General features: G+C 53.2%; 1 protein-coding gene across 1 annotated transcript in view; it reads right to left on the minus strand.

Annotated features, from left to right (window-relative positions):
• The window catches only part of TUT4 (terminal uridylyl transferase 4), a 209,217-nt gene that overhangs the window by 18,929 nt on the left and 173,774 nt on the right, over window positions 1-16,514 (minus strand). The window contains exons 26-28 of the mRNA XM_075320092.1: window positions 10,574-10,731; window positions 10,379-10,473; window positions 7,916-8,414 (exon numbers count right to left, since the gene is read on the minus strand). Of these exons, the coding sequence (XP_075176207.1) occupies window positions 7,916-8,414; window positions 10,379-10,473; window positions 10,574-10,731 (752 nt within the window). The remainder of the gene's footprint in view (window positions 1-7,915; window positions 8,415-10,378; window positions 10,474-10,573; window positions 10,732-16,514) is intronic.

The raw sequence follows: 16,514 nt of genomic DNA on the forward strand, positions 1-16,514 counted from the left end.
GCAAGTTTGGAAATCGGGGGATCCACCTTTGGACACTTGCAAAGTTTCCAGGATTTTTGCCATAGTCACCGACATATTAACCGCAAAAACTGCAAAGTCTGACCCTGACACCGGGGCAGGACTTACAGGCGTCTCAGCCTGGGTCACTATCTCTCCTGACTCCGGCTGGCGAAGCAGCACCGGATCTGAGCATTGCACACAATGGGGGTCTTTGGAACCTGCTGGTAGAGCAGTCCCACAAGCAGCACACACAGTGCACACAGCCCTAGCCTTGGCAGCTTTGCGTCTTGTGGATGACATGCTGCTGCTTCCTCAGAGCGATCTGGGGTATTCAGCCAGGAAGCGACCTCACAGTGCAAGAAATCAATAAATCTCTATGTCCAGTGACACAATACACTAACATACACTGAGGCACTAGAGGGGCCAGCTGAAAAGCCGCTTACCGCCCGCTAAAGAGCGGGTGTGTGGTCTTCCAAAGCCCCTCAGTCTAGGTCTCCCAGAGCCTTGCGTCCTTCTTCCAGCCAGCCATGCATGTAATGGCTGCCGGCGTCCTGAGGGAAGAAGGGGGGCGGGCCCTGGGCGTTCCTGACCAAGAGCGGGAAGCCTGCTTCCCTCTGTGCCTAGTGAGAGGGCTGGAGCATGTAAATCAGGCTCCAGCCCTCCTCGCTGCCGTGAAACAGCGTCTCTCTCCTACCCTGATTGACAGGGTGGGGGCGGGAACGATCGGAGCTGCCGGCGTCCTAGGCCCAAAAGCCGGGGACTAGAGTTATAAACGCCGCCGCCGTAAAAGCGCGGTCGGCGTATCCCCGGCGCACCACAAGTCACAGCAGCGCCGCCCGGTCCAGTGAGGGTCGGCGCTGCGTTCCCAGAACACAAAGTCCCCCAGATGACTGTAGGAACACCAGCTCAGTGTACGGTCCCCGGCGCACTACAACACCCAGCCAGCCCGGAGTGTGTCTGTGCCTGCCGGGGACACAGAGTACCTGTATGATGCAGGGCCCGGTCCCTGATGGTACTCCTGCTCCGTATCCATCAGGTTCTGATGGGTCTGTGGATGGAGCCCGGCGACAGAGCTTTGAGGCCGGCAGGATCCCACTTCCACAGAACCCCCAAGGGGATGTGGAAGGAAAAACAGCATGTCAGGCTCCAGCCCTGTACCAGCAATAGGTACCTCAACCTTACAACACCATCCAGGGGTGAGAAGGGAGCATGCTGGGAACACTATATGTGTCCTCTTTTCTTCCATCCGAACTAGTCAGCAGCTACTGCTGACTAAAATCTGTGGAGCTATGCATGGAATGTCTGACCTCCTTCGCACACAAAGCTAAAACTGGAGTACCCGTGATACCACGGGGGGGTATAGCCAGAGAGGGAGGGGCCTTGCACTTTTAGTGTAGTGCTTTGTGTGGCCTCCAGAGGGCAGTAGCTATACCCCAATCGTCTGGGTCTCCCAATAGAGCGCTGAAGAAAGAGAATTTTGTTTACTTACCGTAAATTCTTTTTCTTATAGTTCCGTATTGGGAGACCCAGACCATGGGTGTTTAGCTTCTGCCTCCGGAGGACACACAAAGTACTACACTTAAAAGTGTAGCTCCTCCCTCTGAGCTTATACACCCCCTGATGAGCAGACTCAGCCAGTTTAGTGCAAAAGCTGAAGGAGAACAGCCACCCACAAGAAAAACAGAGCAAGAACCGGAACAACCAGAGACTCTGTCCACGACAACAGCCGGTGATAACACGCGGAACAAGAAATTGCCAACAGGCAACAGGGAGGGAGCTGGGTCTCAAAATACGGAACTATAAGAAAAAGAATTTACGGTAAGTAAACAAAATTCTCTTTTTCTTTATCGTTCCTTTGGGAGACCCAGACCATGGGACGTCTCAAAGCTGTCCCTGGGTGGGAAATAAACAGAAAAACTAAGAAGTAGGCAGAAATTAACTTCACAAATGGGCGACAGCCGCCTGAAGGATGCGTCTGCCCAAGCTCGCATCTGCCGAAGCATGAGCATGCACTTGGTAGTGCTTTGAAAAGGTATGCAGACTAGCCCAAGTGGCAGCCTGACAGACTTGTTGAGCCGTAGCCTGGTGCCTGAAAGCCCAAGAGGCACCGACAGCTCTGGTCGAGTGTGCCTTGATCCCCGGCGGGGGAGGCACCTGAGAACACTGGTAGGCGTCCGAAATGGTCGACCTAATCCAACGGGCTAAGGTCGGCTTAGAAGCAGAGAGACCCTTGCGCCGACCTGTGGTTAGCACAAAAAGAGAAGTGCACCGCCTAAGAGCAGCGGTGTGAGACAGATAGATCCGGAGAGCACGCACCAGATCCAGAGTATGCAGCGCTTTTTCAAAGCGAGGAAAAGGAGCCGGACAAAAGGAAGGTAGGGTAATGTCCTGGTTAAGGTGGAAAGGAGAGACCACCTTAGGAAGAAAGTCCGGAGTCGGACGGAGAACCACCTTGTCTTGATGAAAAACCAAAAAAGGTGACTCCGAAGAGAGCGCAGCCAAATCGGAGACTCTCCTGAGGGAAGTTATGGCCACCAGAAAAGCCACTTTCTGTGAAAGACGAAACAAAGAAACCTCCCCAAGAGGCTCAAAGAGGGGTTTCTGCAAAACCGTGAGAACCAAATTAAGGTCCCAGGGATCCAAGGGCCGCCGGTAAGGCGGAATGATGTGAGACGCGCCCTGCATGACGGTGCGGACCTGAGCCAGCCGGGCGAGACGCCGCTGGAACAGCACTGACAGAGCTGAGACTTGTCCCTTGAGAGAGTTGAGGGACAGTCCTAGCTGCAGACCGGACTGTAGAAAGGACAGAAGGGTCGGCAAGGAGAATGGCCAAGGAGGATGGCCGGAAGAGCGACACCAGGACAGGAAAATTTTCCAAGTCCTGTGATAGATCTTGGCGGAGGAAGACTTACGGGCCCGAGTCATAGTGGAGATGACTTCCGGAGGAATACCAGAAGCCGTCAAGATCCATGACTCAAGAGCCACGCCGTCAATTTGAGAGCCGCAGAATTCAGGCGGAAAAACTGACCTTGTGAGAGAAGGTCTGGACGGTCCGGGAGATGCCACGGCACCTCTACAGACAGATGGAGCAGGTCTGGGTACCAAGCTCGCCTGGGCCAGTCCGGAGCAATGAGGATGACTCGACGGCCCTCCATTCTGATCTTGCGCAGGACTCTGGGCAAGAGAGCTAGAGGGGGAAACACGTAGGACAGACGAAACTGGGACCAGTCTTGAACCAGAGCATCTGCGGCGAATGCCTGAGGATCGTGGGAGCGAGCCACGTAAACAGGAACTTTGTTGTTGTGACGGGATGCCATTAGGTCCACGCCCGGAGTGCCCCATTTGCGGCAGATTGACTGAAACACTGCCGGGTGCAGGGACCACTCGCCACTGTCCACGGTTTGACGGCTGAGATAATCTGCCTCCCAGTTTTCCACGCCTGGGATGTGGACTGCGGATATGGTGGACTTGGAGTCCTCTGCCCATTGAAGGATGCGTTGTACCTCCAACATTGCCAGGCGGCTGCGTGTCCCGCCTTGGTGATTGATGTAGGCAACCGCTGTCGCGTTGTCTGACTGGACTCGGATGTGCCTGCCCGCCAACAGGTGGTGAAAAGCTAGGAGAGCCAGAAGCACGGCTCTGGTTTCCAGCACATTGATCGAAAGGGCTGACTCGGACGGAGTCCAAGTGCCCTGCGCTCTGTGGTGGAGACATACCGCTCCCCAGCCGGATAGACTGGCATCCGTGGTGAGGATCACCCAGGACGGGGCCAGGAAGGAGCGCCCCTGGGACAGAGAGAGGGGCCGAAGCCACCACTGAAGAGAGCTCCTGGTCTGTGGCGACAGAGCCACTAACCTGTGCAAGGAGGAAGGCCGCTTGTCCCAACAGCGGAGAATGTCCAGCTGCAGGGGACGCAGATGGAACTGGGCAAAGGGAACAGCCTCCATTGACTCCACCATTTGACCCAGCACCTGCATCAGGCGCCTGAGGGAATAACGGCGGGGCCTCAGCAGAGAGCGCACCGCCAGTTAGAGGGACTGCTGTTTCACTAAGGGCAACTTCACAAGTGCCGGCAAAGTCTCGAACTGCATCCCTAGGTATCTGAGACTCTGGGTCGGAGTCAGAGTGGATTTGGGAAGATTGACAAGCCACCCGAATTGTGCTAGAGTGGCGAGAGTGAGCGAGACACTCCGCTGACAGTCCGCGCTGGATGAAGCCTTGACTAGAAGGTCGTCCAGGTAAGGAATCACTGCCAACCCCTGTAGGTGCAGGACCGCAATCACTGCTGCCATGACCAACCCGAAGGGGAGAGCCACGAATTGGAAATGATCTTCTCCGATTGCAAAACGTAGCCAACGCTGGTGTGAAACTGCAATTGGCACATGCAGATAGGCATCTCTGATGTCGATGGATGCCAGGAAATCCCCTTGGGTCATTGAAGCAATGACTGATCGCAGAGACTCCATGCGAAAGTGCCGCACCTGAACATGCTTGTTGAGAAGCTTGAGATCCAGGATGGGCCGGAAGGAACCGTCCTTTTTGGGGACTAGGAAGAGATTTGAGTAGAAACCTCTGAACCGTTCCCGGGCGGGAACCGGTACAATTACTCCGTTGGCCTGCAAGGATGCCACGGCCTGTGAGAAGGCGGCGGCCTTGGAGCAGGGGGGAGTTGAGAGAAAAAATCTGTTTGGCGGGCTGGAAGAGAATTCTATCCTGTAGCCGTGGGAGATGATATCCCTCACCCACTGATCGTAGACGTGTTGAAAACACGCGTCGCCAAAATGGGAGAGCCTGCCACCGAATAAGGACGTTGCTGGCGCGGACAGATAGTCACGAGGAGGCTGCCTTAGCGGCAGCACCTCCTGCGGTCTTCTGTGGACGTGCTTTTGGGCGCCAGTTCGATTTCTGGTCCTTGGCTGAGTTAGTGGACGAGGCCGAGGGCTTAGAGGACGACCAGTTGGAGGAACGAAAGGAACGAAACCTCGACTGATTCCTACCCTGGACAGGTTTCCTGGTTTTGGTTTGTGGCATGGAAGTACTCTTCCCGCCAGTAGCTTCCTTAATAATTTCATCCAGCTGTTCACCGAACAGCCGGAACCCAGCAAAAGGGAGCCCAGCAAGGTACTTCTTTGAAGAAGCATCTGCCTTCCACTCTCGAAGCCACAAGATGCTGCGGATAGCGAGGGAATTAGCCGAAGCCACCGCAGTGCGGTGAGAAGCCTCCAGCATGGCAGACATGGCATAGGATGAAAAAGCTGAAGCTTGGGAAGTTAAGGCAACCATTTCGGGCATAGATTCCCTGGCGAGGGAATGCATCCCCTCTAGAGAAGCAGAGTTGGCTTTGAGAGCCCACACTGCTGCAAAAGTCGGGGAGAACGAGGCCCCCGCCGCTTCATATACGGATTTGGCCAGAAGGTCAATCTGGCGGTCAGTGGAATCCTTAAGGGAGGTGCCATCAGCCACCGACACAACGGTCCGGGCTGAGAGTCTAGACACCGGGGGGTCTACCTTTGGGGAATGAGCCCACTCCTTGACCACCTCAGGTGGAAAGGGAAAGCGGTCCTCAGAACCACGCTTTGGGAAACGTTTGTCAGGACAGGCCCTGGGCTTGGTCCCAGCGGCCTGAAAACTGGAGTGGTTAAAGAACACACTCTTTGCTCTCTTAGGCGAGGTAAACTGGTGCTTTTCTGCCAGAGAGGGTTGCTCCTCTGATACTGGCAGATTGAGATCCAGTACAGAATTAATGGAAGCAATCAAATCACTAACATCTGAGTCACTTTCCGACAGATCAATGGGGTACATGGAGTTAACCTCCGAGCCCCCCGTAAAGGCATCCTCCTCATCCTGCGAGTCAGCTCCTGAATCAGAGCCGCGGGACGAGGAAGGAGAGGGAACCCTGCGTCTCTTCTTAGGAAGACGGGGTCTGGGACCAGATGATGAATCCTCTGTGAGCTCCGGTCCTGAGAGACCCCTAGCAGCAGAGGCACACTGTGAAGGGGGCTGATGCATGTTCAGCAAAGTCCTGGACAGAAGTCCCATGGACTCAGCAAAAGACTGTGAGATAGACCTAGAAAAGGATTCTACCCAAGCCGGGGGTTCAGCCACAGGAGCAGGAGCAGCCTGAGAGACCACTGGGGGTGAGACTCCAGGCTGAGGCACCGCCAGGTTAGAGCAGACATCACAATGTGGATAGATGCTCGGTTCAGGCAGCAGGAGCTTACATGCAGTGCATACTGAAAAAAGCTTTGGAGCCTTGCTCCTCGTGTGAGACATGCTGCTGGAGTGGGGGGCTCTGCAAGAGAATGAACCCCAGAGAGTATATACAGAGGTCCACAACCAGAGGTTGTGGCTTACCAGACCGCTGAAGCGGTTTGTGTGCACTCCAGATCCCAAAGCCCGGACCTCCAAACACAGCACCCAGCAGGGATGCAGAGCGCAGACCAGCGTCTGAGTGAATCTCTGAGAAAATGGCCGCCGGAGCGAAGAGAGGGGGCGGGACTTTGCTCTGAGAGCGGGATCTGGAGGGCCATAGAAACCTACAGGGGAGGAGACACGCACAGCAGTGGGGAGTGTCCCTCCCCTGTGCAGAACGGCCGCCGGGCGGAGCCGAGCCTGTCCCTCTGCATGAGTGACATGCGAGGGCAGTGAAACAGAAACTAGGCCTCCGGCGAAGCCGGGGCCTAAATTTGAGCGGCAAAGCTGACGAGCAGGCACCATCGGCGCGGTTCTCGTGCGACAGCTAGAGAACCCGCCGGAAATGTCAAAAAACACAGCAAACACACTCTCACCCAAACAATAAAGCACAGGGACCCCCAACATAAACGTCTCAGGTACTTAGCTGCCGAGACGCAGGGCCAGGTCCCTGGGGATGAGTGCTCCGGTCCAGCAGGGTCCTGAAGGGCTGCGGATGGAGACCGGTCTCCTGCTAGGCATGGAGACCGTGCTGGCTCCCACTTCAAGCCAGAGCCCATGAGGGATGGTGAAGGAGCGCGGCATGTAAGGCTCCAGCCTTGGAAATCAACCTTAACAACACCGCCGACACAGTGGGGTGAGAAGGGACATGCTGGGAGTCCAGACATGGACCCACTTTTCTTCAAACTCTTTCCAAAAATCAAAGAAATCAGATGAGAATGCATGTGTAGATGTATGCCTCCTGACACAAAGCGATAAACTGGCTGAGTCTGCTCATCAGGGGGTGTATAAGCTCAGAGGGAGGAGCTACACTTTTAAGTGTAGTACTTTGTGTGTCCTCCGGAGGCAGAAGCTAAACACCCATGGTCTGGGTCTCCCAAAGGAACGATAAAGAAAAAAGCATCAAAAAACGTGGCAAAAAATTTTTTTCAGCAGCGTTTTTCCTGCCAGAACATGCATATTGGGTGTAGATTGCAGATTTGGTTGCAGACAATGTGTGCACATATCCTAAAAGAGGTTTTCCACTACTTTTACATTGATGGCCTACCCTTAGGACAGTTCATCAATGTTTGATTTGCCGGGGTCTGACATCTGGCACCCCCGCCGATCAGCTATCCGCCGTGTCGGCAGCAGGAAATGCTCAGTTCTGGAGCTGGTCTGTCTTCTGATAGCAGCCACGGCCAGGTACAGCACATCTGGCTCTTATTCAAATCAATAGGAGGAGGATGTGTGGCCACTATCAGAAAACGGGGCAGCTCCAGAATTGAGCATTTCTGACCACCTGCACCAAAAACAGTTGGCCGGCTGGGTGCCAGGTGTCGAATCTCAACTGATCAGACATCGACGACTTAACCTCAGGATAGGCCATCAATTTTAAAGTAGTGGACAACCCCTTTAAGTTAAAGTTTGTTTTCCTCCTAAACCTGGGCAATGTCTTTCTCCACAAGCTTCTCCGATGATACAAAGGTGCATCTTAACCTTATAAAACAATTGCATATTTTACCTGTGCCACCCACGCTTCCATTATTCACCAGTGAGTTAGGTGCTGGAGAATTGTGCCAATGTCCATCGTGAGAGGAGTTAGCAACGCCTACAGACCTGGCAGCAGGCCCTGCAAAGATGATGCTGGGGTCATTCAGATTAACTGCACTTTGATTAGTGGTGGAGATGTTGCTGCTGCCGCTGCTGCCAGGTCTGGCTGGATAGGCGACACCGCTAGAGTGAGGGGGATTCCCAGCAGAAGAGCGGATTATCTGCCCGTGGATGGGCCAAGAGTTGTTGGGAATAGAGATCTGTGGAGGCAGAGGGAGTAACCCCAGATTGTGCAGAGGAGAGAAGTGAGTGGGAGGAGAGTGCGGAAAGTTAAACATGGGCCGCTGAACCTGGTGCGGATTCTGTGCTGGCTGCGTAGACGGCTGGGTCAGCTTGGTCTGAGGCGTCTGGCCCATGTTTTGTGGAAACGGCTGAGGCTGCGGTGAATACGAGGAGTGATGGGATTCAGACTGTAAAGAGAGGAAAAACGCGCTTTACAACATAATTCAGCTGGACATAAGAGAAAACTAGGCATGAGCATCTATATACTGAAAATAATATCCATCAGCTACCAGTCACCACTGTCAATGTGACATCAGTGCTGCAGACACTAGGAACAGCAGCGGTAGACTCAGCGCTGGACCTTCTGTAGGGTGGCAGGACTTCTGAATAAGGATCCAGTCTAAGTTTTCATTTCTTCCATGTTGCAGCATTTTTCTATTGCTTGGGAGTTTTCTAGCACAATATGTATTATACGTTGCAGCAGTCACTTGTGTTAGATACAGACGTATCTATGAATTCCAGGCACTCAGTGGTATTGCTCTTAGGGTACAAGTCCATGATCAGGACCCGCTGTGTCCTGGATGCGGCGGGTCCTGACCTGCGGGGCCGCGAGTCTCCTCTGCAGGAGAACGCAGCTGCTTGTGCACATGATCAGGGTTCGGGGCGCTGCGGTCTCGCTTGTGTTCTCTCTACGGAGACCGCTTGTGACTCCGCAGCAAAGAATTGACATGCTGCAGCTTGGAAAGCCGCACTGCAGGTCAGTTTTCGTTACGGGTAGTACACGTCCAATGGGCAAGGGATTTCTAGAAATCCCATCCACTTTGCTTGTACTGTACAACTCAGCGAAAACATGCTGTGTCCAAAACTCTGCAAATCCTGATCGTGGGCACGGACCCTTAGATCTGTGACTCTGAGCTATTAGAAAACTGTATCCACCTGCAAGTCATGACGGACTGCTGCTGTCATGACATACTGAGCAGTGTGGTTTCCCAGAAAATAAAGAGTCAAATGTTACAAAAAAAAAAATCTATAGGTCTATAGGAACTATACGTGTCTCGTGATGCCAATTTGTGCGGCCCCCGACTTTCTGGGGGCTTTCACAGACATATTTGTGCGTGTGGTGGCCGGCCGCCACATGTATTAGCCATGATCGATTAAGGGGTACTTTACAAGCTGCGACATCGCTAGCATCGGCTAGCGATGTCCAGTGTGATAGCACCCGTCCCCGTCGCACATGCGATTTCTTGTGATTTCTGACGTAGTGAACATTATCGCTACGGCAGCTTCATACACACATACCTGGTCGGCGACGTCGCGGTGACTGCCGAACAATCCCTCCTTCAAGGGGGAGGTGCGTTCGGCGTCACTGCAACGTCACTAAGCGGCCGGCCAATAGAAGCGGAGGGGCGGAGATGAGCGGGACGTAACATTCCGCCCACCTCCTTCCTTCCGCATTGGCAGCGGGACGCAGGTAAGGAGAGAATTGTCGGTCCTGCGGCTTCACACACAGCGATGTGTGGTGCTGCAGGAGCGACAAACAACATCGAATCAGCAACAGGAGCGACATTATGGAAATGAACGACGTGACACAGATCAGCGATTTTTGACTGTGTTGTGCTCGTTCATCGTCGCTCCTAGGATTTACACATTGCGATGTCGCTAGTGGCGCCGGATGTGCGTCACCACAACCGTGACTCCAACGATATTTCAGTAGAAATGTTGCAACGTGTAATGTACCCCTAAGAGTGGCTTCAAAAGGAATTAGTAAATGCTAATGGGGCATCATGTGGCAAAGTCTTGGACATATGTCAGAATGGAGGTCTCCAGACCACTGAATGGCACTCTAGAAATGGTGGGGTAACGAAATAATCCCCTTCCAGACCACACAACTCCTCCGCATTCAGTACTGCGTCCCCCACCGGCCTGTTGGGACCAACATCCAGGGTGCGGTAGTAAATGTCTCAGATTGTAATAACCCATGTATGTTTTATTGTGTCCCCTTGAGATTGGTTTGATCTAACAACAATGAGGCCCTTGGACCACCAAAAAAAAAAAAAAAAAAGTTTTGCATCTCTGGGGTAGAGTTCCTTGCATTATCTACAGGTGATCCTTTTACAATGATATCGCCCAATACACATTCACTAAAACGTACCGATTCTGAGGCCTGCCGTGTGCGCGTCGGCCGCTCCATCTGCTGTAATGGGGTGAGAACGGGCTGCGGGACAATGAGGCTCAGGATCTGAGATGCTTAAACAAAAAACACAAAGTAAATGTTTAATATGTGAAGATAACGTTACCCACAGGTGCTATGGAGTTAAGGAATTACACACTGTGTGTCCATTATTACCTAAAAGGCTGTTGTTGTTCTGCCGGGTGTTGTGTTCAGGACAGTCCCTCCGTACGTGGCCCACGTCCCCGCAGGTAAAGCACCTCTTCTCTCGGAGATCCCGCTCGTCCTCTTTATTGTCCTTATCATCTTCCTTCTCATTCTCCTTCTTCTTCACCCTGGGAACCAAACCATGGAAAGTTATAACAATTTTGCAGGTAAACTCTGTGCACACCTTCACATCTATGCATCTACAAAAAAAAAGCAATGGTGAAAGGGAGGCGAGTCCAATTTTTATATTTTTAAAAATGTTACTGTATTTTATAATTTCCCTTTCGGGGTTGTGATAGCCTGATTGTTTATACTACAGTATTGCAGTATATAGTGCAGTGTTGTCACACATGTGTCACGTGATTTCTGGCCATAGACTGTCACAGCGTTTGGCTACACAGAATGCTTCCGGACTTTCCATTGTTCCTGCTGTCGCTTTCAGCAGGATTCATCTCTCCCCCTTTTGGACCCAGCAGGAGCTCGCCTCCCACTCAGCTGTGATCATCAGCATTATCTTGGTGCTTAAATACCCCTTCCGTCCTTGGACTGGTGCTGGTGATATTTTCAGTTCATTTAAGCCTTGGTTGCAAGCAGGTGGCTTGTACTCCTCTGTGGTGTCGTTGCTGAAAACTCTGCTGAACTTCCACCTGAGTCATCTGTAGATAAGTAGTTCATTTTCCCCGTGTGTCCTCCTCGTGTTGTCTATAGTGTTTAGTGGGGCTAAGAGGAGAGCTCATGTCATCCATTCCCTATTTATGGCACAGCACGTGGGATACCTAGGGTCAGGTATCCGGCTCAGCGCATAGGTGCGAAACTTATCTAGGGTGGTGAAGGACCCCAGAGACCAGCAGCAGGTTTGGTCAGGGGTCACCATCTTCCCTTTCCCTACACACAGGGTTTCCCTTCCCTTTCGCTTGGTACTTCCCCGTACTTAATGTGACAGGTGTACTATAAAGCTCAGCCCGTGCCTAATCTGAGAACCAATATGGCAGCCACAAGGGGGTAAAGGGCAGCTTATTGGTGCTCCGTGATCATATCAGAGATTGACAGCAGCATGTAAAAGGTGTACATAATACAGTCACTGGTATGTAAGGCAGAAAGCTCAGCTCCTGAGCCCCCTTGAGACTTGCGGACCCCAGGGCTGTAGTGATTGCAGATGCTGACTACAGGGGGGTTTGTTACCGTGATATGCAAAAGTCCGCCCAGGGGCTGCAGACATATACAGCAGATATTTTTATTACAGACTCTTTGCAAATTAGCGGTTTTGTTTATTAAAGTAAATTTAGCTGCGAGAATGTACAAAACATTTAACTACTGGGAAGAAGGGAATTTTGTTTACTTACCGTAAATTCCTTTTCTTCTAGCTCCTATTGGGAGACCCAGACAATTGGGTGTATAGCTTCTGCCTCCGGAGGCCACACAAAGTATTACACTTTAAAAAGTGTAACCCCTCCCCTCTGCCTATACACCCTCCCGTGCATCACGGGCTCATCAGTTTTGGTGCCAAAGCAGGAAGGAGGAAACTTATAAATTGGTCTAAGGTAAATTCAATCCGAAGGATGTTCGGAGAACTGAAACCATGAACCAAAAGAACAATTCAACATGAACAACATGTGTACACAAAAGAACAACAGCCCGAAGGGAACAGGGGCGGGTGCTGGGTCTCCCAATAGGAGCTAGAAGAAAAGGAATTTACGGCAAGTAAACAAAATTCCCTTCTTCTTTGTCGCTCCATTGGGAGACCCAGACAATTGGGATGTCCAAAAGCAGTCCCTGGGTGGGTAAAAGAATACCTCAATAAAAAGAGCCGAAAACGGCCCCCTCTTACAGGTGGGCAACTGCCGCCTGAAGGACTCGCCTACCTAGGCTGGCATCTGCCGAAGCATGGGCATGCACCTGATAGTGTTTCGTGAAAGTGTGCAGACTCGACCAGGTAGCCGCCTGACACACCTGCTGAGCCGTAGCCTGGTGTCGCAATGCCCAGGAAGCACCTACGGCTCTGGTAGAATGGGCTTTCAGCCCTGAAGGAATCGGAAGCCCAAAAGAGCGGTAGGCTTCAAGAATCGGTTCCTTGATCCACCGAGCCAAGGTTGACTTGAAAACCTGAAATCCCTTACGCTGGCCAGCGACAAGGACAAAGAGCGCATCAGAACGGCGCAGGGGCGCCGTGCGAGAAATGTAAAGCTTGAGTGCTCTCACCAGATCTAACAAATGCAAATCTTTTTCACATTGGTGACCTGGATGAGGACACAAGAAGGTAAGGAGATATCCTGATTGAGATGAAACGGGGATACCTTAGGGAGAAAATCCGGGCCCGGACGCAGAACCACCTGATCCTGGTGAAACACCAGGAAGGGGGCTTTGCATGACAGCGCTGCTAGCTCAGACACTCTCCGAAGTGATGTGACTGCCACTAGGAAGGCCACCTTCTGCGAAAGGCGTGATAGAGAGACATCCCGCACCGGCTCGAACGGAGGTAGCTGAAGAGCCGTTAGCACCCTGTTAAGATCCCAGGGTTCCAGCGGACGCTTGTAAGGTGGGACTATGTGGCAAACTCCCTGCAGGAACGTGCGGACCTGTGGAAGCCTGGCTAGACGCTTTTTGAAAAAACACGGAAAGCGCCGATACTTGTCCCTTGAGAGAGCCGAGAGACAACCCTTGTCCCTTCCGGATTGAAGGAAAGATAGAAAAGTGGGTAAGGCAAACGGCCAGGGGGTAAAACCCTGATCAGCGCACCAGGCTAAGAAGATCTTCCAAGCCCTGTGATAGATCTTGGCGGACGTTGGTCTCCTGGCCTGTCTCATGGTGGCAATGACATCTTGAGATAACCCTGAGGACGCTAGGAGCCAGGACTCAATGGCCACCCAGACAGGTTGAGGGCCGCAGAATTCCAATGGAAAAATGGCCCTTGAGACAGCAAGTCTGATCGGTCTGGGAGTGCCCACGGTTGACCCACCGTGAGGTGCCACAGATCCGGGTACCACGACCTCCTCGGCCAATCTGGAGCGACGAGGATGGCGCGGCGACAGTCGGACCTGATCTTGCGTAACACTCTGGGCAACAGTGCCAGAGGAGGAAATACATAAGGCAGTCGAAACTGCGACCAGTTCTGAACTAACGCGTCTGCCGCCAGAGCTCTGTGATCCTGAGACCGTGTCATGAATGCCGGGACTTTGTTGTTGTGCCGTGACGCCATGAGATCGACGTTCGGCGTTCCCCAGCGGCAACAGATCTCTTGAAACACGTCTGGGTGAAGAGACCATTCCCCTGTGTCCATGCCCTGGCGACTGAGAAAGTCTGCTTCCCAGCTTTCTACGCCCGGGATGTGAACTGCGGAGATGGTGGAGGCTGTGGCTTCCGCCCACAGCAGAAACCGCCGAACTTCTTGGAAGGCTTGAGCCTGCGTGTGCCGCCCTGGGGGTTGATGTACGCGACCGCCGTGGCGTTGTCCGACTGTATTCGGATCTGCCTGCCCTCCAGCCACCGCTGGAAAGCCTTTAGGGCTAGATACACTGCCCTTATCTCTAGAACATTGATCTGAAGGGAGGACTCTGTCGGAGTCCAGGTTCCCTGAGCCCTGTGGTGGAGGAAGACCGCTCCCCACCCTGACAGACTCGCATCCGTCGTGACCACAGCCCAGGCTGGGGGCAGGAAGGATTTTCCCTTCGACCAAGAAGTGGGAAGAAGACACCACTGAAGAGAGGTTTTGGCTGCAAGGGAAAGAGAGATGTTCCTGTCTAGGGACGTCGACCTCCTGTCCCATTTGCGGAGAATGTCCTATTGAAGCGGACGCAGATGAAACTGCGCAAGGGAGCTGCCTCCATTGCTGCCACCATCTTCCTTAGGAAGTGCATGAGGCGCCTCAAGGGGTGTGACTGGGCCCGAAGGAGAGAGTGCACCCTTGTCTGTAGTGAACGCTGTTTGTCCAGCGGAAGCTTCACTATCGCTGAGAGAGTATGAAACGCCATCCCGAGGTAAGTCAGTGATCGGGTCGGTGTCAATTTTGACTTTGGAAAATTGATGATCCACCCGAACCTCTGGAGAGTCTCCAGAGCAATGGTCAGGTTGTGTTGACATGCCACCCGGGAGGGTGCCTTGACTAGAGGATCGTCTAGGTAAGTGATCACCAAGTGGCCCTGAGAGTGTAGGACCGCCACTACTGCTGCCAAGACCTTGGTGAAGACCCGTGGGGCTGTCGCCAGGCCGAAAGGCAGTGCCACGAACTGAAGGTGTTCGTCCCTAATGGCGAAACGCAGGAAGCGTTGATGCTCTGGTGCAATCGGCACATGGAGATAAGCATCCCTGATGTCGATTGATGCTAGGAAGTCTCCTTGGGACATCGAGGCGATGACAGAGCGGAGAGATTCCATCCGGAACCGTCAGGTTCTCACGTGTCTGTTGAGCAGTTTGAAGTCCAGAACGGGACGGAATGATCCGTCCTTTCTTGGCACCACAAACAAGTTGGAGTAAAAACCGCGACCACGTTCTTGAAGGGGAACGGGGATCGCAACTCCTTCTGCCTTCAGAGTGTTCACCGCCTGAAAAAGTGCATCGGCCCGCTCGGGGGGCGGAGATGTTCTAAAGAAACGAGTCGGAGGACGAGAACTGAGCTCTATCCTGTAACCGTGAGACAGAATGTCTCTCATCCATCGGTCTTGGACATGTGGAGACCGCTCCCCTGACCTGGACCGCCATGCCGAAGAGTTTCTCTGGCTCTTCTGTGGCCTGTTGGACGATGAGGATTGGGACCTAGCTGAGGGCTGAAAGGACCGAAACCTCGCTTGAGTTTTCGTTGCTGAGGTCTCTTTGTTTGGGCTGGGGTAAGGACGAGTCCGTTCCCTTGGGTTGCTTAATCATTTCATCCAATTGTTCGCCAAACAATCGGTCGCCAGAAAATGGCAAACCGGACAAGAACTTCTTGGAAGCAGAGTCTGCCTTCCATTCGCGTAGCCACATGGCCCTGCGGACTGCCACCGAATTGGCGGATGCTACCGCTGTACGGCTAGCCGAGTCCAGGACAGCATTTATGGCGTAGGATGAAAATACCGACGCCTGAGACGTCAAAGACGCTAATTGCGGAGCAGAGGTATGACCGCATTAATCTCAGACAGAGCAGCTGAGATAGCCTGGAGTGCCCACACTGCTGCAAGGCTGGGGCAAAGGACGCGCCTATGGCTTCATAGATGGATTTCATTAGGAGCTCTATCTGCCTGTCCGTGGCATTCTTGAGCGTTGAACCATCAGCCACTGCTACTACGGATCTAGCCGCCCGTCTAGAGACTGGAGGGTCCACCTTGGGACACTGAGCCCAACCCTTAACAACGTCAGAGGGGAAGGGGTAACGTGTGTCATTAAGGCGTTTAGTAAAAAGCTTGTCCGGGAAAGCCCTGTGCTTCTGGACAGCATCTCTGAAGCATTGAGAGCAACGTCAGGGTCAGAGTCCTGGGCTGCGACCTCCGCCTCATCCTCTTCCTCAAGCTGAGACCCTTGATGAAGTCGGGGAAGATTCTAAGCGAGGCCGCTTAGCCGGTCTGGGACTGCGGTCCGTGCCGGAGTCCTCCACGTAATAACTAGAGGCCACCCCAGGAGCACGCTTCGTCGCAGACCGAGAGGGGCCTGGGGACGATCCCGCAGTGCCCGTGGCCTGTGTAAGGGCCGGTCTGGGCTGCTAAGCTTCTAGTATCTTAGCAGACCATTTGTCCATAGACTGAGCCATGGACTGTGAAAGTGACTCAGAGTTTCTCAGCAAAAGCTGCAAACTCTGTCCCTGCCGCCTGGATAGGGGACGCCGGCGGTTCTACCTGGGCCGAGGGTCCCACCAGTGCCCCAGGCTCCGGCTGAGCGAGTGCCACATGGCCCGAGCATTGCTCACAGTGATCACTGAGGGATATATATGTACAGCCGAACCGAG

Source organism: Anomaloglossus baeobatrachus, chromosome 8 (assembly GCF_048569485.1).
Source record: "Anomaloglossus baeobatrachus isolate aAnoBae1 chromosome 8, aAnoBae1.hap1, whole genome shotgun sequence".
In the NCBI taxonomy this organism is placed as follows: Eukaryota; Metazoa; Chordata; class Amphibia; order Anura; family Aromobatidae; genus Anomaloglossus; species Anomaloglossus baeobatrachus.